The 21,509-nt window shown below is 37.4% G+C and overlaps 1 protein-coding gene and 1 long non-coding RNA gene across 2 annotated transcripts; both read right to left on the bottom strand.

Moving 5' to 3' along the window:
• Positions 1 to 8,403: 8,403 nt before the first annotated feature.
• On the bottom strand, positions 8,404 to 9,212 carry LOC146729669 (uncharacterized). The gene is made up of 2 exons (XR_014928070.1): positions 9,026 to 9,212; positions 8,404 to 8,536 (listed from the first exon to the last, which is right to left on the bottom strand). It is a non-coding gene; the product is annotated as an uncharacterized LOC146729669 (long non-coding RNA).
• A 2,220-nt stretch (positions 9,213 to 11,432) lies between these two features.
• On the bottom strand, positions 11,433 to 15,659 carry LOC100369497 (putative G protein-coupled receptor No18). The gene is made up of 2 exons (XM_002741936.3): positions 15,230 to 15,659; positions 11,433 to 12,583 (listed from the first exon to the last, which is right to left on the bottom strand). The coding sequence occupies exons 1-2, from the start codon at positions 15,657 to 15,659 to the stop codon at positions 11,631 to 11,633; spliced, it is 1,383 nt and encodes a 460-aa protein (XP_002741982.2). The 3' UTR covers positions 11,433 to 11,630.
• Positions 15,660 to 21,509: the final 5,850 nt, after the last annotated feature.

Raw genomic sequence — 21,509 nt, forward strand, 5'->3', positions numbered from 1 at the left:
GTTTGGATGTAAGACAAGATGGCATTGTTGTGTATTCTAAACACTTGTGCAGACATAAGCGGGTGTTACCGAAGCTAGTGAAGGTAATCATTAAATTTAACCAAAACATTTAGGTTTAACAACATATTTAACAACTGCATTGTCACGACCAATAATAAACCACTCACAAATGACAAGGACGAGTGCTGACACGTTTGGATTGATACTGACGTCTTGTGATGTGGTCACAGTACAATTTTAGCTGCGGTACAGACCTGGTACGCACAACAGTGATGCGGTTGGCCTGCCCCAAAAGCCACAACAAAAATATATTAAATAAAACATTTTTCATTAATGCTAACCCGCAGTATAACGCAATACCACAACAATAACTCCTGTTATTATATCATCAGGAACAGTGATACTGTAAATATTTTTTAACTGGATAACAAACATAATTTAATTATAGTACGCTTTTTAAATACATCTACATACAATCACAAATCACAGTGTGTCAATCACTAACATTACGCGGAATCCAACAACTACACAATCACTGCCACCTTAGTCATCTGCACCGAATAGTCCATGGATTACTAATCATGCCACTGAGACAAGTGTCCGGCTTCCCGAGTCATTCGCTGGAGTCAAGTGCACATATCACTCAACGTGCAATACCGTGAGTTTTGAGCAACCAGTCACCATTACGCAATAAGGCCACCAAAACCCAGACTTTCGTCTCTAACAAACAGTAATCTGAATTTCAAATGTGACGTTATGACAATAAAAACACAAATATGCACTAGTTACAGAAAATTAGTGACCACATTACTTTCGCTACTCCAATCCCCTAACGTGTTGTAGAAAGCACATGTAGTTCAGCCTTGACATTTATCCACATATTTATTCACCCGAATATCCAAATCACTTTATCCGTTCGTAATTCATTAGCGAAGTTCACTGCAACAATTGCAACAGCAGCTATTCTTTCAACAAATACAATGTCCAAACATGCATTTCAAATAATGAATACTCACGGTGTGATATTGCTCACCTTGTTTTCGTCTCATCCTAACATGGACCATCGTCTCAAAACCAATGAAATCCAAAACCAGGCGCAGAGAATTATACTCAACTTGCTTTGGTTGCTTATATTACCGCAACTAAGTTCTAATCTGAGTACAGAAACATGCAGTGTTTCCATACTCTATACACCACCAATTTAGATTTTATTATTTAACAGATAAAAGAGCATTAATATAAAGAAACAAAACACATTTGCAATCGCTGCTATTGTGAAAATACGTATAACCTATAGGTTAACCATCGATACATTACGCATGTGATATCATTGTCGCTTACACTTTTTTGTTGCACAGACGCATTAACCGCGGTTGTATATCATTTAATTCTCGCAGTGAAATGTGAATAATGAGAATATATTGTTTTACAATCTAACGAATTGTTTAGGAACTGTTGACAGGTTATTCACTTGTTGATGTCGTTATTATCAATTGTCGCCATGTCTCATTATTTACAACACATAAATCATACTTATTATATGTTATCAGTTTGTACGGAAATGCGTGGAACATTTATTCACACAAATCTTTAAATACCTCTGTCGCCGCGGGGAAAAGCGTTTGAAAGTCGGATCGAATTACCATGATATTTTGGGTCGTAAAACGTCTTATCTTACTGACAGTAAATTATGCAGTGAAAATACAACTGAACTCGGTTCTGATATTATGTATTCAACAAACCCAGACAGCGTGAATGTCTTGTATGTATTGTATAAGAGGTTAATGGATTTTTAAAAGAGGATAACGTTTTACATATTAATTGTTCATTCAGCTAGCGATAAGCAAACGAGTTTGTTTCAACACAATTGAACCCAACTCTCATCCAGTTGATAGGAAATAATTCATAACTTACTACTAGTCTGCTTTGAACATATACATAACTTTTACAACGTATATACCAACTGTGTTGAGAAATTTATAACAACTTTTGATAACTCTGACAGTGTTTTCTGTTAATGACTACCTCTCATACATCGAGTGATGAGGCGCAGGTGTGGCATCTTTTAGACGGGTTTTAAAATCACCATTACCCCGAGAGTGAGATATGTACAAGTTTGTTTATTTTCAGTCAATATTTACCCAATTTATCACCTGAGGATCTGGGTATTTGCATTGACATTTTTTTTAAATACCGCATTATAGATGCAATTGTCTGGAGCTTTTGAATATATGAAATAATCACAATTCAAGTGGTGCAAAATAAGCATCCCTATCACAATACAAATTAAATGATTTTTTTTTGTAATCAATTTCCGCCAATTACTCTAAAACATGTCTTTTTCGCGAACATGTGTTTTTGCTGATTCGCTAATTTAAGATGTCGCTAATGACTTTATTATATATTCAAAACGGCCGCCAAACAACGTCTTTTTTCCCCACACACATACTTTGTAAACAACACAAAAAACGTAGCATGATAAATACACTTTATTGAAAAGCAAATTAATACAAACAATAAACGTATTCATTGTGGTCATTATTTCAACGAAAATAAATAAAAGAATTGATACTGATATATTATTACGGAAATTAGTAGTACTTAGTAATTTTCGAGTCCCAATATAAAAGGTCAATATTCTGGATGTAACCCGCTTTTTAAAATCCCCGTTGAATCCGTTTTTTTTTATAATTGCAAACAGAATCACTTGAAAGTTTTTCTTTGTTTTTATTGAGGTGATAACTGCGCATTTGTTTTGGCACACGACAGACTAGTATTGTGAAAACAGGAAATTAAACAATGACAAGAGAGATTCGCCAAATCAACATTTCGCTATTACGTCATTTTATCACAATTCGCTAAAATTGCATGTAGCTTTTTCAACATGTTTTACAGTATTTTTATTTTCATGTATGCTATTGCATGCTAATGATTAACAAAATTTACTTAAATTTGTCTTAAATATTTATAAAACGAAATCCTCTCTGATATGTATGGAAATCTCTATATTTTAGGTAATTATCATGAATTTGTTTTTGCGTATCTGTTAACCGACTTAATTAGTTGATTATTAGCTGAATTGCTGTGTTATGTCTGTCATCGTTTAGGCCTATATGAAGTTTTGGACGGAACTTGGCTCAGTGATTTGGAACTAATTACCAGATAACCGCCGCTATTTAAACTACTCATTCTGACAGTTTATATTCATAGTTATTAATGTAGTGAACGATTAATCAAAATATATGACGTATTCAGTACTTAGTGTGATTGGCTTTATGATTGAAGGTTACGCCCTAGAGTCTTTTTACTGTTTTGTAATTGGTTAGAGTTTTGAAAATGAATAAAGAGAGTTTGAGTTGGTCTTGGGGAGCACAGCACGATAGAGGCAGTAGAGAGAGAGCAGTCCGAGAGAGTCTTGGGGCGAGTGTTGACGCAGTCTAAGAGAGTCTTGGGGATTTTTCCCCAAGGCGCTGTGTCTTATAGAGTGCTCGACAGACCGACTAAGGCGAGAGTTGAAACGTATTTCGTTGTGTGTGTCTTATTTGACTGTAAAGTATAAGTGACATTCCCGATCCCGTACCTCAAGGGGACGAGTTTCCCCCCTGACAAGTGTGGAGAACCCAGAGAGAGAAGATTTTACCCCTGATATAATGTCCACCTAAAATCTGATACTTAGGGACGCGTTTCTTAGGGACGCGTTATGTATTATGTCTGATATATATTTGCCGAGTTATTTTGCTTCTGTTCCTTGTCACAAATCTGTGACAAACCAAGACAATTTGTAATAGATTGAAAAGTCTATGTGGCAAACCGGATTGGAATGTTCACAAAATCTATTTCGGAAGTGGGGAAGTTGTCTAAAAGTCACAAATGCAAACTTCGAAAGGTTTCCGAAGTGCCACAAATGCAATATAACGAAATCGAATAGTCGCTTAGGAAATTGACGGAAATGTGTGAAAAATCTGCATAGTTTCCGAAGGCGATCTGCAAAGTTCAAGATATCGTTTTTTTTGTTTGTTTGTTTTTTTGGAAGTAATTCGAAGCTGAGAGAAAGAAGTCTGATAGTAATCTGCAAAGTTGGTAAAGAAGTAGCGAAATTTGTTTGAAACATCTCAAAATACATCTCCAAAGTTCAAAACTTTACTTTGGTATATAGAAATGTTGGCTGAAACGTAATTAAAAGCAACTGATATAATACAAATCTCGCTTTGAACAACATATTCCATGTATGGCGAGATTCCGGTTCAGAATGACAAAAATATCTGTCATGTGAGCGTCTTGACTGTCTACCAAAAGATATGTGAGAGATCTGAACATGATCAGTCCAAGCATTCCTGGTTATTGCTTAGTAATATCGTTTCTTAAAAGACAAACAATTGCATAGTCCTTGTGAATTATTTAAAGAAATAAATCTATAATGTTTGAAAGGGAACAGTGATGCCATGTCAGAGATATGGCATTCGTGAAATGCCCAACAGTCAAGAAATTAAAACAAAATCAAGGTAATTTCATCGCACTGTTTCCGGTTGGCCACGAATCCGTGCTAATCGTGTAAGAAAAATCTGTATTTCACTGCAGTTAAATTGAGTTATTTGATTGGGCTTGCCAAGGAGCTGAACGCCTGGGGCATCAAATATTAAAACAATGGCGGCGTGTAGGCTTTGCGCTGATTCAACGGGAGTCATGAACAGAAGGTCTATATTTGTTTACACATTTCCATATTTGTGCCAGTGAATGGAGGCGGTGGAATGTCTAAATATTTGTGCAAACCGTATTTTATTTAAAGCGCGGTAGTCGTCGCGCTTCGCATGTTCGACATTCGTGTTGATAAACATTGATTTTCCCACAATCTAATGCGCTCTTCAAATGGAAATAACAAGTGTGAGGTTTGACCTGGGCGCGACTTGCATTGATTACCGCCAGTGACTCCTTCGATACCTTCCAATCACATGAAAATTATCTAATTAAAGCTTGGAAACGTGTCAGTTCGTACTCGTTGATCTGCGCAACAGTCAAAGTCGCCATCTTTGTTTATATGAGACCCATATATATCGCACATGCGCAGCGCGACGACTACCGCGCTTTAACTGTCAAAACTGATGACACATCGACTTGCTCGATCCGGTTTTGTTGCAACAAACACATCATTTCTTTCGGATACAGCAATAAGCGTTTTTTTATGCAAAAAGCTAGTAACACCTTGATTTCTATATTCCAAGATTTTAATTTTAACAAGTAATGTGTCATTTCTATCATGAGCTCTGACTGGGTAATGCAAATGAGCCCAAGTGCATCTTATAATCGTTTGAGGGCGTGCCAAGGGTTAATGATGAGACTGCGGTCGAATAAACCGTCCTTGGCTGGCGGAGATGAGGTAAATAATTTTCAATGAATTCACAAAGTTTGAGCAAAATCAATTCATACATGCCTGGATTCAGTTCCGGAATGGCAGAAATGATTAGTTTGTTAGCACATAAATAGCCGTTGGACACTGATCTCCTCCAAGATGTCAGAAACTCTCGATTTTGATAAATTTTTAGTACTAAAATGGCTGTCATTTCGCCATCTCGGGATGAATCATGTTCGTGTAATTGCATTCCAAGGTGTGATATCACACGGAGATTACAAGTTTTTGTTTTGAACTAATAAATATTTTGAAAAGCAACCACCATGCAATTTGTACATTCCATACATCCAATGCCATACACCTTTCCTATGATCATAGTAAAACACTACACGTTTTCTTCAAACTGGCACACATATACATATGTAAGAATGAGAAAACAATTAAGTATCACCTTACCTTAGCTTATAAGGTAAGGTGATATTTTTTTTGAGATTCGGCGGAGAAAACCAGTGTAAACAAAGAATCTCATAACATAACATCATTGACAAGGTAGCCGACCAGTTTTTATACAGTTGTTACATTCGATAAACACACCCCATTGGAGTAAAGTAAATAGAGAATGTTCCTAAGACGAATTCAAATATTTAAATCATTTCTATTGTCAAAATAAGAAACTATCATTTGAGAAGAAATGTTTGCAAAACTGGAATGCGTTGCACATGGAATATCAATAAATATTATCTCCGCCAATATTTGTTTTCCGCAGGAGTTACAGTTTATACTGCCGTTTGTTCACAATTCAGTTAGAACAATGAGCAAAAATATTGAGTCATTATTTTGTAGGACAATCTTACCTCTTGAAATACCACACCCGTGTCAAGCTCAATATATTTTATTAATATAATTTTTGTACAGGTTAAATGTTATTATTATACATCTGTCACCGCAACACCATAAGTTACAGTGTGCCGTAATTCTGCGGTATTTTACGGGGGTATTTTCATCCTACCATATTAGGAAATGCGAATTCGAAATATGGAATTGTTACGCGGGTAAGCGTCCTCTAATAATAAAAACAAAAACGGCTGCCACCAGAGTTTGACCGGACTCCACACAAAGAAGTTGACTGATTCTGTTCACTTTGGATTTCAGCATTCCCCTGATTTATCCTTGGAAAGAAATAATGTATAATAATAAGGTTATTATGGGAATACCTCAAAGTATGCACTAAGACAGTACGCCGCGCTGTACTGTACTGTCTTCGTGCATACTTTGAGATATTCTCGTAATAATCTCTGAATAATTTTGATAATATTGATACTTAATATTTGAAGGTATGTTAAAAAACATTAAAAAAACATATGAACATAACAGACTGTGTCTAAGTCTATACATACCCAGCCATCGGGGCATGGTGGGTGGTTAGTTGCTGAAGTCAATACATTGACGTCTATTGGGCGGAACGACTATGTTCCGACACAAGACCTTATTCTTGCTCAAAATAATAGGAATATTAGAATTGAAACAGTTTGGTAATGTAGTGCAAGTATATATCACTAAATTTAATCATACACGCTCCGATCCCTCCTCCCCCAATTACTAATACAAGACCGATTAGCCTGCACTATACTAATCAATCACAAGGGTGGAAACAAAATGGTCACATATTTTTTTCAGCTGCCGAAAATTATACCTCAAAATACAATATATCCCTGTTATGAGTGCTGTTAAGACACTGGCTATTGGAATATGTCAACCGAATACATATAAATCATATATTTTTCCAAATTCACACAAATTTATCACAAAATATGACCATTTACATTCATTGTGATACCAGATACGACAGTTTATGTCAATCTGCGCATACGACGAGCGCCCTCAAGTTGACAAAATATGTGTCCTGCCACTTGAGGGCACCCTATGCTTTTTCCTTCTTGATATCAAAGAACAAATTTATATACAAGGTAATATGGAAACTGAGTAACAAACAAAAAGCTCGACCCCTCGTCGATATTTGCACTCCATATGGCCTTGCACTTCGTATGTGTTGACACGATGCTCGTTTAACTAATTATGTCCCTTAAAACTATCCAGAAAAACACATCACGGATGAAATTGAACCAGCCAAAAGTATATCTAGATACACTTCAATTCAGAATAAAACTAAAAGATGTAATTCATGCATTCCACTCGTTTCTACAAATAACCCGTGGCATCCGAACATAACACATTTAACTATCCGTCAGTCCGCAGTAAGTTTAGGTACAACTCCCTCACTCGCCACACGTTTTTTTGTTGTTGTTGTTGATCACCTTGTTGTAACGGATGTAGACACCCCATAAATACCCCGACATCTTCAGCAATATTACTAATGAAACCAATCACATTTCATGCAAAAAACGTTATATATTCAGTAACGTGTAAACAATGTAGAAAACTGTATGTGAGATAATCCAACACATAAAAGAACTTCACACTAGTTTCAACGACCACCTGTCCAGTGTTAGATACAAAGCAGCTTCACTAATAACAACCCGACATTACGGAAGAGTCAAAAGTAGCTATTTTGCGCATTTTTGTTTTAATTCATTTGCATGTCTATATACAAGTGTCAGAAATGGGCGTTTTTGTAAACAACGAGAATGAACTATACTTACTACGTACTTAGAACAATGATTGCATGACATGCAATGACAATCAGATTAAAATCTGATGTAGTGTACGGGCTTTAATTATTTTGGCTATAAACTTATTTTAATTTTATTTTTATTACTTTTGTTATTAATGCCCTTTTATTTCATTATTTTACTTTGATTTTGTGATTTTTTTTTTAATTCTGCCCTACCTACATCTGATCCGACGCCTATGTAAGTCCCGTTCAAATCTCGCGTAAATAACAGCCAATCACAGCCCCCCTTTTATACAGGCTGTCGGTTGCTTACTTTTCAGTGTATACGGGCAATCTTTCTGTACATTATATTTTGTCCACTTGAATAAACCATTAATAGAAAATTGCTAGTATATTTTTATTTGCAAAAAAAAATTCCACAGCATTTTACAATTTTTGTCATTACATTGAATATTTTTTCACTTCCAACAAATGTGTACACTTCCAGATACATCTTCGCCAGCCAAGGTTCGTTCATTCAGTCATCGCTTCAATTTTACATCACTGAGCATAAGTATCTAGAATGGAAGCAAAAAAATAAGTAAATCGTAATGATTAGAACACTGTAAACAGCTATAGTAAACAATGCAAACTGATTTTAAATTGTATAACGGACACCGGCCCACGGCATCGACGCAGAAAATTGGAGCAAACAAATATTTCCTGATCAATTGCGATGTGTTCCAAATAAAAAATATTTTATTCCAGTCCAAATCAGCTCAATTACTTTAATAAAGAATTATTGTATAATGTACAAAATGTTGATACAATTTGATGAATTTTTACAGCTTCAATACCGTAGACGATTTTGGCCCGATCGTCAACAAAACATCACCCGTCTCCAGGGCAGGCGACTGGAAAAAGACACTGGTGTTCGGTCGAACCGGTGGAAACAAAATCGTCACTCCCAGAATAACTATGCGAAATAACGATCTAAAGTCGAACCATTCGAGCCACAATATTAACATAAAAATGACTTTCGTTGCATTTGACAATGATAAACTTACCGAAAAGCCGTGTTATTCACGGTCGCTAACGTCGGTATAATCCGCCATTTTATTTGAGTGTGTTTGCCACCTGACTCTGCCCGGTGACGTCATCATGTGCGCTATAGAAGGAGGTCTGTGATTCGTTGACTAAAATCGTCGATAGTGGGTCTCGTTGAAATCTCGTTACATAGGCATCGGCTCAGATGTAGGTAGGGCGGAATTAAAGAATATCACAAAATCAAAATCAAAGTAAAATAATAAAATAAAAGGGCATTAATAACAAATGTAATAAAAAATAAAATTAAAATAAGTTTATAGCCAAAATAATTAAAGCCCGTACACTACATCAGATTTTAATCAGATTGATGCAATGATAGACTCTATAGTATAATAAATTCACGTGACTGAAAACTTGTGTATAAAGAATGCCTCCTGCACCAAGGCCGTGGCTTTTAATCGTGGTAGGCAATGTCCTGCATACAAACAATCCACTTTGAAAACTATGATTGTTCAACTTGTTGCGTTTCTTTAACATTACCCCCACAGCCAAACAATGCCGATGTCAGGCGAATATTACTGTTAACAAATTTATAATATTGGCAGACACGCTGCCGAATTGTCATTCTAAATCAAACTGCCCACATTGTAAATCTTCGGTTTACAAAATAAATGCCTGAATGCGCTACGGGACCGATCGTGGCAGGTTAGTTCACATGCACCATTATTTTGACTAATCGCCTTTTTATGTTCCTCCATACGCATCAATCCTTCGTGAGTACATGCAATCAACGACGGCGCTGATCATATATGATTTAATCAAGACTAATAGTATGGCAAAGCATAGGCAAAATAAGGATGAAAAACTGGTAAAAAGACTAGAAATAGAAAGCGTCGATGCAGCTCCAATCGCAACCAGCACGCCGTGGTACTGTAGCATTTAACGAATGACTTTAAAATGTCCCGATGGGCATTCAGTTTGATCGGCATTATAGTGTAATTGACTTCCAGTGTCATATTTAACAGAAACAATCTGTGATAGATTGAAGACGATTGAATAACAATGGCATTTAAGATTCAACGACACTGACCGACCCAAATAGTACGTAGTGTAGTGATGAGAAAAAAACCCGCACAAAGCTGCTCTGTCTAAATCTGTTTTCGTTTCATCGGTCTTTTCGTTCAGCGCAGCAATGGTTGACCTAAAACAATATACACGATCAATAGTTTAGCTGAAATAAAATGACTGACGCCCTCAACGATATTCTAAAGCTTGTGGAATATTTAAAAAAAATCGGGGATGGCGCTGTAACAGCTTGCAGAGTGATATACAGGGAATAAATATTTATTATTCATAGTGACCGATCACAGGTCAGTTTATATATTACATTCCCTAGTATATATTATAAACATCATTGTAAAAAATACACAATTTGTTCGCAAAAAAATCGTTATTGATATTAAGAAATGTATAATATCAAATGCCGGTTGCTATCCCAACGAATTCCATTCGACTTACATAACCTGTGTATAATGCATTGTTTGCTTACACCAATGTGTATGTTTACAACGACCGCCCATCTTACTGCTACAATTGTAGGAATACGTCTGCATCTTATCACGTGACTTGCCAAAGCAATAAATAAACACATAGCTAGGGGGTCATGTACTCCAAGAAGCGTTTATACAAGCTCGATTTAAACCAACGGAGCAAACAAGCAAGTTTTTTTTTGCTATTTGGCTTGTTTGGGGTTCGTAACGTGGGTGTGAATCGTGTGATCTCCATCTAATTAAAAAGCCTTTTCCCAATATGATAATATTCATATTCTTCTCCCCACCTGATCACCTAGATAAAAGCAAATATTGCTACACGTTCACCGGGTTAGAAGGCTTATGTATAATCGCACACTACTAAAACTCCAGCCTGGTAATCGGACACAACCATATTACCTGAGACAATTCTACGTTTCATAAGCAAGTTATCGTAATCTTTGCTAACGTAAATTGTGTCGCTTTTGTGAATAACACCATATAATATTATCGTAAATAAAGTTAATATACCCTGGAATATGAAACAATGCAACGTTAAGCTGACAAAGGTTCGTTACTTTTTAAAAATGAAAACGAAATTCGAGCACGCGATGTGCGACTATTATGGTCTTTTAACAGCATGGCGTTAGTCACGTAGAAAAGGTTAACATGATTTACCGCCAAAATAAGTCACTGTTTCGTTTGTAGAAATCTTTTCAGTTTTGTTAACAGACCAAAATTTTACTAGAACATGCTTTATATTGCGAATGCTGGCGTACAAATGATATTAAGTTTGGTTTCAAATACCCTGGGAAAGTGTGTGCAAGCGACGGATTTTCCACGCAAAAACGACTAATGTAGTTATGAATTATTTATTTATTACTATCACCCCAACGGATCGTTTGGCATGAAAGTTTTATTTCCTTTGATTTATGGGAAACTGAGAAAAAAACACACATTTATTTTGTTTCAAGCTTTATCCAAGATGGCTTACCCATATAGTAACTGTTGGTAAATTATTATCGCATTTATTTTATTATCACTTGTACGCCAGCTGACTGTGGCAGATCTCCTTCTTTTTTTAGTACCCCTGGGTTTATGAGTCGATGTTCCTATTCACTGTTACAGCACGAGATGCAGACTCCCCGGCGGAGTGAATAGCGATCACAGCGCCAACAGATCTCTGTTTTCGAAGTGCGCCTGTTTTGCAGAAACAAAAGATTTTCTTGAAACCTTTGCGAAAGTTCCGGTTCATTAATCCATAAATGATAGGGTTGAGGGCGCAGTTTAAAAACACCATGTACACAGTGAATAAATCCAGCGCCATTGGAATGGTGTAGTTGAAAAATGTTTCCAAGAAATTGACAACACTAATCGGAGACCAGCAAACAACGAATGCAAGAAGCACAATTAAAACTGTCTTCGTTATTTTCACATCCTCTATTCGAGGTCCCTGTCTTGGCAGTTGCCTTGACGACCCTCCCATTGCTAGGCGACCACTTATTGCCGACGTTGGGCGATCCATTGTCACTGGGTCTATAGAGAGCGTCGATCCACGCCGACCAAGCGGCCCGTAAACCTGATCAAGCAAACTCGGTGCTCTTGAGGTAATGCTGATTTCGGACCCCCGACGGCTCCCACCATCGAGGGGAGTTTGAAACAAGCCATTGAGTCTGACAGCGTGACCTTGATTCACTCGGTACTCATGACCTCTAGTCGCCGGCTGTGTGTCGTCTGTACTTGATTTGGTAGAAGGTACGTTAAGTTTCCTTCCCGAGCGTTCGCCGAACACTGGCGATGGTGGGACGCTTGCTCGTTCAAAATGAGACTGTATCCTCCTGGAATTGCTTTGTACGACTTTAAATATCTTATAATAAGACACTATCATGACAAAGAAAGGCAGTATTATTCCAAGTGTTAACACGAATAACGTGTAGGATATATTTGTCGACCAGAGCAGAGTACATATAGCTTTCCCTGGAATGTACACGTAATTAGACCACCCGACCATCGGAGGAAAGGCACACAGAGATGAGAATATCCAAATTGCTGCAAGAAAATAAATCATATTAGCTCATTTAGTACAATACGAATAACACAGGGATTTACTTTAAACGAAAACGTTGTGACTACCACGAACATATCAGTATTCTTTAAATCGGGAGGGTCGTCACCTGCGCACGCGAGGGAATTGAGTCCCAAGCGACGATAACATCACACGCTAAAAACGCGAAGGCTCATTGGTGGAAGCTTGTTTGTAAACAATGACACGCTATGGCCAGCTGACGCATGCGCAGGTAACGACTCCCCCGCTTTAAAGAACGACCAAGTCGTCCCAGATGTTGTTTCGAGCTGTGATCGTGTTCGTCGGTTCCAATCGAAGTATACGTTACACGTTCAATACGTGTCAAATTATATTCGTGCAATTGGTGCGCGCACTGTGGTCGACTCTCTCGTTTTTCTATAAGGAACATAATTGTATTCAACCGACATGGGAGGCTGGGGAACACGTGTTTAACTGATGTACCGATATACTTACGCCGTGGAAATCGGTAATTGGCTGGACAATTGTTGTTGGTGAGCGTAAGGAATCTGATGCGATAAACCACGATTTGCAATTAGGGAAACTAGATATTTGTGGATGCGGTGACTGTGTGATCAAATATTTTGATAGTTATTTATATTCATAAATGTGTGAACATGTGTGAGCAGAATTTGATTGGACATGATTAGTATGATGTTTTTGTAGATGTAAAAAACAAATTTCCACCAAAGCATACAACATATATCATGTGTGAAATACATGCACAACCTGGCGACTTTGGTGCCATTTTATATGTAATACAGAGTCCTTGTTCAAAGCGGGTTGGTTGTCACCTGCGCACGCGCGGGAGTTGAATTCCAAGCGACGATAACAACACACGCTATCATGCCATCATGCGCAGGTGACGACTCCCCAGCTTTAAATGGTAGTTGACAGTATGTTAATGTACCTTATTTTGTTTCTGTATTTCATCAAATACGCTATTGTGTGTGGCCAACAGACATGACGTTTTGTTTGTTAACGATGCACCACAAATACAAAACAAATCCTCCATACTTTGTTTTAAAAATATTACAATCACGTCACGTTGCGCGACGTGTGTATTGATTTACAGTTTCGAACAAAACAGGCATCATAGTTCCAGTTCACATTTGCAGGTTTGTCACACTGACCAAGACTTATCTCCTGAAACTATCGTTCTTTTTTTCTTGTTAGCATGTCATATGTCATAGTTGTCCACATTTAACCCCATGCATATAGTGTGAACTGATTTAAAAGACTAGCTACCATGAATAGTGTTACGTCATCATTCAATCATCTTCATCAAGACATAATGACGCGAATGACGGATAAGAGATTGAATTCGCGGAAGCGTCTTCCGTTCCTATTTGATCAACACTTGAATAACATAATCGCGTATCTTCAAAGACAGCGCTATGTAATACTTCCTGCTCACTGAGCACCGTCCACAGAGTGATACGGCAAGCTCCAGGCACCTTTGATCTTTAACCGATTCGCTGCATTCGTTAGAAACACTAAATAATGCTGAATCTTATATAACTCGCGTTTTAATTTTCTACAGCCAGGATGTGAAAAATCGTTACCCTGCCAACGTAAACTGCAAGTAGCGCACTTTGCTTTAAACTCTATCTGGTTCTGTGACAAATAATGTGCACACGAAGTGCATTTTAAAAAACTGTAATTTTGGTATATTCAGTGGAATAAGATGTTTTTTCAGGCGTCATTTTCTTTGCCTATAAACGAATTGATATCTCGGCGAATGCAGTGTGCGAAAAATAAAGGCAGAGCGATAAACGAAAATAGGACACGTTGACGTTGAATGTTTATGACTATGAACTTATTTATAATTGCGTTTTCAAGGTAATGATACTTGCCCGGTGACTGAACTGGAGTGACATTTAAATCTACATCGTAGAACTTTACACATTGAAGTTAATTTCTATCGTATACCCTCCAGCTCTTTACGTGCCATTTCACGAAATCATTCACGGACGTCAAATTCTGGTTAACATGTTCTACGCATGCGCTGTAACTCACAGACCGAACTCACATACGTCATCAAGGAGGATATATGCATTCATTGAACAATGAAACCCTCGGGAAAGAATTGTCTCCGTACGCTAATCGTATATTGTTATATAATTCCATTCAGACTGAATATTAATAAATATCGTCTTTGACGATACGTGTTTGACGGGAAGCGCGTGATAGCGATACTGAAATGATTTCTTAACATATATACATAAAGTGCACGTGGTTGCAGTTGTTAGTCTCAGAATGGAGGCTCTGCTCTCTCACACGTGACGTTTGTGCTGTTCCAATCGGCGTCTGATCAAAATGTACACAATGAAATATACATACACACAAATAGGTAACTAGGTAAGTGGGTTGTTAGCTAGGTATGTACAGCGATGCAGGTCATTGATTGTATCTAGTCTGTTGGAACGAATAGGTAGGACGTTTTTTTTCAACATTACCTAGATTTTCCGCGTCACTTTTTTCACTGAGTATGTATACAATTTTCCCAAATAGTGTTTAAGACATATAGACAAACAACAATATGAACAACAACAACAAAGATGATATGTGAAAAAAATAATGTTTATGCAAATTAGGTATTGGAAACTTACCGCTTATCATAATGTTTGTCTTAACATAGGAAAAGTAAAAACTGTACTTGGTGGAATAGACAATCATGCAACATCTGTTGAGCGATATAACGGCCAAAGTCAACACCGAGGCAATGCCGAACAAAGTTGTTGTAAAACCATTTATCTGACACATTGTTTCCCCCATCACCCACTCGCCGTTATACAACACAACCAACGTGACTGGCCCATTGACGACGGCGGTCAGCAGATCGCACCAGGCCAAGTTCATTACTAATTTGTTCGGCACAGTGCGAAGTTTGTGATTAGTGAAGATAATCCAACAGACACATGCGTTTCCCACAATCGTTGTTAACATAATGATTACCATAAGCGCGATCTCAAAGGGAGTGGACGGCCTCGGCTCGGTATCGTCGGCGCCGGTGTCTGTGTCGTTACCACTGACGTTCATGTTCAGCTTACCTGAAACGATAAAATGTATCTTCCGTTAATACACTTCAAAGGAAATGAATGGAACCGGTTCTTACTAAGTAGGAAATCCGGGTAGTTGTTTTACAGAGAAAACCATCTCGCCACAATAACGGTTACAAGAGTAAAAATTACAATCTTGAACAACGACGTAATACAAAAAATACAAAATAATAGCCATCCAGCAATCCTAAATACAAAAGGCGATCAGCGTATCTGCGAGGTGCATGCAGGAAGTACAGTCTACTAGACATAGGATATGCGAAGAAACGAGTCAAGTAATTACCCGAAGAACATACCATTGTCATTCCAGTAATGAAATTTATTCATTTAAAAGCAGCGCATCCATAAATGGCTTCTTCGTGCACTGGATAGGCATTTGCGCAAATGTCCAGCCATACTGATTATGACACCCCTCAAATATACGCGTAATGACATAATCATTATCACATGTATCATAGTATCATGCCTGGATTTGCTGGCCATGACGCTATGACAATTATACCCAAGCAATACGTGATCTTCAAATATAACCCATTAAGACGCGGGAGGGCGCCAAAACCAATCATTTTACAGCGATAATGGTGTTGTCGAAATTTAATTATCTGACACATATATCAATTTTCATTTTCAAGTTCATTACTCAATCAATTTTTGAGATTGCCCACAGCGTACAACACAGGCCGCGCGATTTAATACATCGCTTAAATGATTAAAAAATGGCTTTATTATAGAACATACATGGTTACTGAATAGCGATTAGCGAAAAGCGAAGACTTTGACAAGCCGAAATAGTGCAAAATATAATCTCATTAAGCATGAACCAACACAGGGTGATTCATATTGTGTCATATTTTTTTCTAAAATCATAACAAGGAAAGAAATAATACCATTCGATACAGTATACAGAATCATTTTTTACTAACTATTTCAGTGTGAAAGCGTCGGTGACCGAACCGGGCCGGGTGAGCATTTTCTGCAGTGAATTTATTCATGTAATCGGGAAACGTTAGCCGGTGGTTTACACATATAATTTTACAACTGAACACGAATATTCTGTAGTGTCAAGACAAAAAGTGGCGAAATTAACGGCTTGCCTTCGAGGTTTACTGTACGATGAACTAAATGAATGAGCCATAAATAAGACATTCATACGTGACCATTTGACTCCAATTCAGAGGATTCATGACCAGTAGCAGTCAATTTAAAGTACACGGAAAAAAAATGCCCCGTGCAATGAATTGTATTTTTTATAGTGGGTAATATAATATGTTTTAATCAATTTATTCACTATCTCATTTTCACTGAGTCTCGTTTACTAAATTTGGCCTGTTGTCGCAAGAATGATTTACAATCATGGTAACAAGCTATCATGCATGCCTTCAAATTTACCAGTAACATTCTCGTTTATGTTCCTCGTAATCGTTTTTAGCTGGACGATGATGTGGATGTAATGTCTGAAAAAACACACAAATTTTACTGGTAATATAGGTTGTTCTCAGTCTTTAGTTCCGTGTCAAGGGGAACTGCGCGAAACGTTTAAAATGTGGGTCAATGCTTTATATTGTTTTGTGGTCGTCTCGATGTGTACACTTTTGATAGCCGCGCTAATATCATACATTTCACTAATTACACGCAAACTCCACGTCAAAACGTATGCAGAACGTATTGATATTTATTTTAATAGTTAGCATCGAGTGGATGAAAATATAATAACACTATACAATTCCAGTCAAGTTACGCGCCCGGGGGGCTACTTGCATAGAAGTGCAATACGGGTATGTGCCGCCCGACTGGGGTGCAATTTCACGTTATTTTGTTTAGAAGTGGTTGATCATTTATCAATGGTTTGGTTTAGAAGTGTGTATTTACTTTTTCACAGGTCCTTATATTCAAAGCCAAATACCGGAAAAGGCTGAATAAAATGCATTGCCCGGATGCGCTCACTGGTTGCGAAAGTTGTGAGCTGGGTGTTTTTTTTTTGCTGAAAACACTTGTGTTTAGAAGTGGGTATATAAATAGAAAAAAATGGTTTAGAAGTGAGTATGGTTTACGAGAGGTGGCCTTAGCCACTTAAGGTAGAAGTAGCCCCCCGGGGGTTACGCGATACCAAGTACAAGGTACAAGAAATAAAATGCACAAATGTGGTCATGAACGATACATCGCGTTGTTAGGACAATTATAATTATATCACCACCCATTTTGTTATTCAAAATGGTTTCTCAATGTTGAAATCTTAAGTTTATTTGTTTCAACTGCAAGCACTAAAATGTATCGGCGACATATAACACGATCGTTTGCTATAATTATTTGTATGCGCTAAAATAAGCGTACTGTCATGAATTAGTTTTCGCGTATCTGTTGACCGACTGGGTCAGCTGATTACTAGTGAATGGCTGTGTTATATCTGTCATCATTTAGGCTCATGCGTGGTCCTGGACGGAACTTGACTCAGTGATTTGGAACTAATTACGATATAACCGTCGCCATCCGAACCGCTATTTCTGACAGTTTGGTATTTGCAGTTAGTAATATAGTGAACGATTAATCAAAAGATATGACGTGTCCAGTACTTAGTGTGATTGGCTATGTGCAAGTTGAATGTGTGAAGGTTACGCCTTATGTCTTTAAACTTCTTTGTAATTGGTTAAGTTTTGATACGTAATAAACGGTCTAAGTCCTTGGTCCCAGAGAGAGCTCCACGAGGCGAGAGAGTCTTGGTCAGTTCTGGGCAGAGTCTCGGACGAGGCAGTTTGCCTTGAGGCGTTCTCGATGTGGCTAAAGACCAGCTATTGAAACGTGTTTCGTTGTGTGCATCTAATTGACTGTAAAGTTTAAGTGACTTTCCCGGTCCGGTACCTCAAGCAGACGTGTATAGAGACAAACGAAAATTCCCCCCCCCCCTGACAGTACATACAAAACAATGCACGAATAGTATATGTACCACCTTTATACGCGACTTAACCAAATCCGGTATCACAGTCAATTGTAACAATCCGAGAGAATGCACCCACCGGCAAATTAAACTTGAAGTCGAAATCAATCCTAATTTAATTTGAACATTTTGTGCGACACGAGACGAACTTTCAATCGATTTGTAATTCAGCAATAATTCCATTAGTTCGCCTTACACAAGGGAATGTACAAGTAATATAACGCATTTAGCTTCATTCGTTTCCGACATCTTGCTGAACTTAGATTCTTTATACAAATTGGATCAGTTAAACCATTTACATAATTTTCCGATATTGAGAATACTTTGACCCAAAGGACTAGATCGTGGCGTAGAAAGTGAAATGTACTGGTTAATCAATCCAAGGTAAGACATTGGCATCTTCACCTTTATTTGCGAAAACATGTATTTGTTTCGTGATTGACGTCATATTTTCTGATGTCTCGCTAACTGTTATAGCCGTATAGGCATATATATATATATATAGCTTTATAATACAGAGCATTGTACCAATACAAGCTGAATTCGGCCGTATACAGTGCTCACAGTGTTTCCCTTTTAAAGTGTCACTGAGAGTCAGTGCCACAAAACTATTCAAGTATAACAAAATTGGCGGTAATTTTGTGGCATTCCATCTGAAGATCAGAATTTCTTTTGAAATTTGCGTTGCACGTCGTTGTTATCTATCATAAATAGTTTTGTTTATACCCGCACATATAGCACATTTTGTCGTGAAAACCATGTCCTTGTTTGGAACTGCGTGAGACGATTATATAAACACTTGCTCCCCAAAGTCACTTCTCTTATTAAATAAATCTTGTCCAGTTGCTTAAACCTCCCCAATGAGTCCATGGCATATTCAACTACGTCAGAGGCTTATTCTTTGTAGATGTTCAACCTCGAGTAAAGTAACCCCCGTTACTATATCTGCATTCTTCAACGTCATCGTGTCGACTGTTTCAAATACCATGGCAAGTCACGTGGCTCTCTCGATCATAACGATATCTTGGCGGCCATTTGTGAAATAAGGTCTACTGGAAATTGTAATTTCCTTGTATCTGACAGATGTTTTTGATAGTCACTATTATGTATAATTACCCACTTTGAAGGTTTTCAGCATTATTTACTTATTCTGTGTTGGGGAAGGGAAATTACACCGTTTAATTAAATCTTAATTTCCTGCTCAAGATATACGCCATTGAAGAAAGAAAATGTGTCCATGGGTGATTTTCTATCCAGAAATTATTTTCAAAGAGTAATTTCATCATTGCAGAAAACGCATTATGAATAATGGCCTGCAATGCAATTGACTCATTATATACAATCAGCTTGGATGAGGTTACTAGTATTACTATATAGGACTTGACCAGTCGTGTGGTATGGAAGCAAATCTTGAAATGCATTTATATTTAATATAAACTCACGATTATTTTGTAATGATAACACAGTTTTGCTCACACCTACACATATGAAAACTACTTAGAACGATATATTGTTTATTTTTGATACTGCCGTTAACATAGAGACGTACTCAATCAAACAAAATTTGACTAACAACATCAATCACACCAGTTGACATGTACAAAATTTGCCAGATCAGATGTACACACATTGAAATGAATTATTTGAGTGTTGTGAATCCGCATATTCAGAAGCACGAGTATGAGTTAACGTTGTTGAACCGATATAACAGTCCCATTCGATCGAATGGTACATGCGATTCATTTAAATCCATCAGTGGAGTTCTGTAATTATACACAAAGATACATGAAATTGGAGTCTGTCACCATAGCGACTGGAGTCTGTCACTATAGCGACTGGAGTCTGACACCATAACGAATGTATATTTTGACAAGCGAAGAATGCGTGGCTGCACGATATGTACTTTGTTATAAGATTTCTCTTCACAATGTAATTGAAGAATTAGTTTGCCTGAATGACACTCGCACTCACTCGAAGACCATAACGAGAGGGAGAATATTCTTCATTATGTCGTTCAGAAAGTTGAGAAAAACTCGATGGACTTGCTTCAAAATTGCTTAAACATAGTTGGAACCATATTGTTACAATCTGCTTATATTTTATGGTTCCTGTGTGTCCTGCATGAAGAAAGGCTAAAGGCAATGTCTGAATGTATGGATGTGCGTGTTGATATACTGATGTGTGAATGTGTCAGCTACCCATAACCCATTAACCAATAGTTGGATTGGAATGCAATTTGGCACATATACACTTTATGATAAAGTCCAGACCTGGGTAGATTTTGTTAGAAATTTACAAATAACAATTGCATAATAAATAACTAGCTTCCGTATGTTTTGTTAATATCCTAACATATTTTAATCAAATTGATTAAAATAATTGTATAGTTAAATGTCTTACACAAGTTTGGAAAAAAATGCATGGTCTAATTTGCATAATAAATATGCATTATACGTATGTTTTGTGGATAACCTGACAAAACCTTGATCAGATAGATTAAAAATGGGTATATGCGTAGTGTTTATGCTATGCAGTTAAATTTCTAACACTTGTAATTAATCTGCATTTGTTATTATAGCAACGGGGGAAAACGAAAAAGTTTTCGAACATTCTACTATAACAACCACAGCTTTATCTGCAAGCTTAGATATATAATTATACATTAGTGCATATGCCGGAGGCCATTTCGGCTATTCTGCTTTTGTGACTATTCCGACTATTGTAATACTTCTAGTAACAAGAATTTGTGTTTTGCACTGGTAGTTCGTAACGCTATAGGCTAGGCGATGGCGTCAAAAGTTTTCGTTATCTCCTTTATTTTCTAGATCCTACAAAGTAACTACAGAAATGCTCCGGATAGTTCGTCGTTTTTACGTCAACCATGGTTACCGATACACG

Source organism: Saccoglossus kowalevskii, chromosome 21, assembly GCF_978046115.1.
Source record: "Saccoglossus kowalevskii chromosome 21, keSacKowa6.1, whole genome shotgun sequence".
NCBI lineage: Eukaryota > Metazoa > Hemichordata > Enteropneusta > Harrimaniidae > Saccoglossus > Saccoglossus kowalevskii.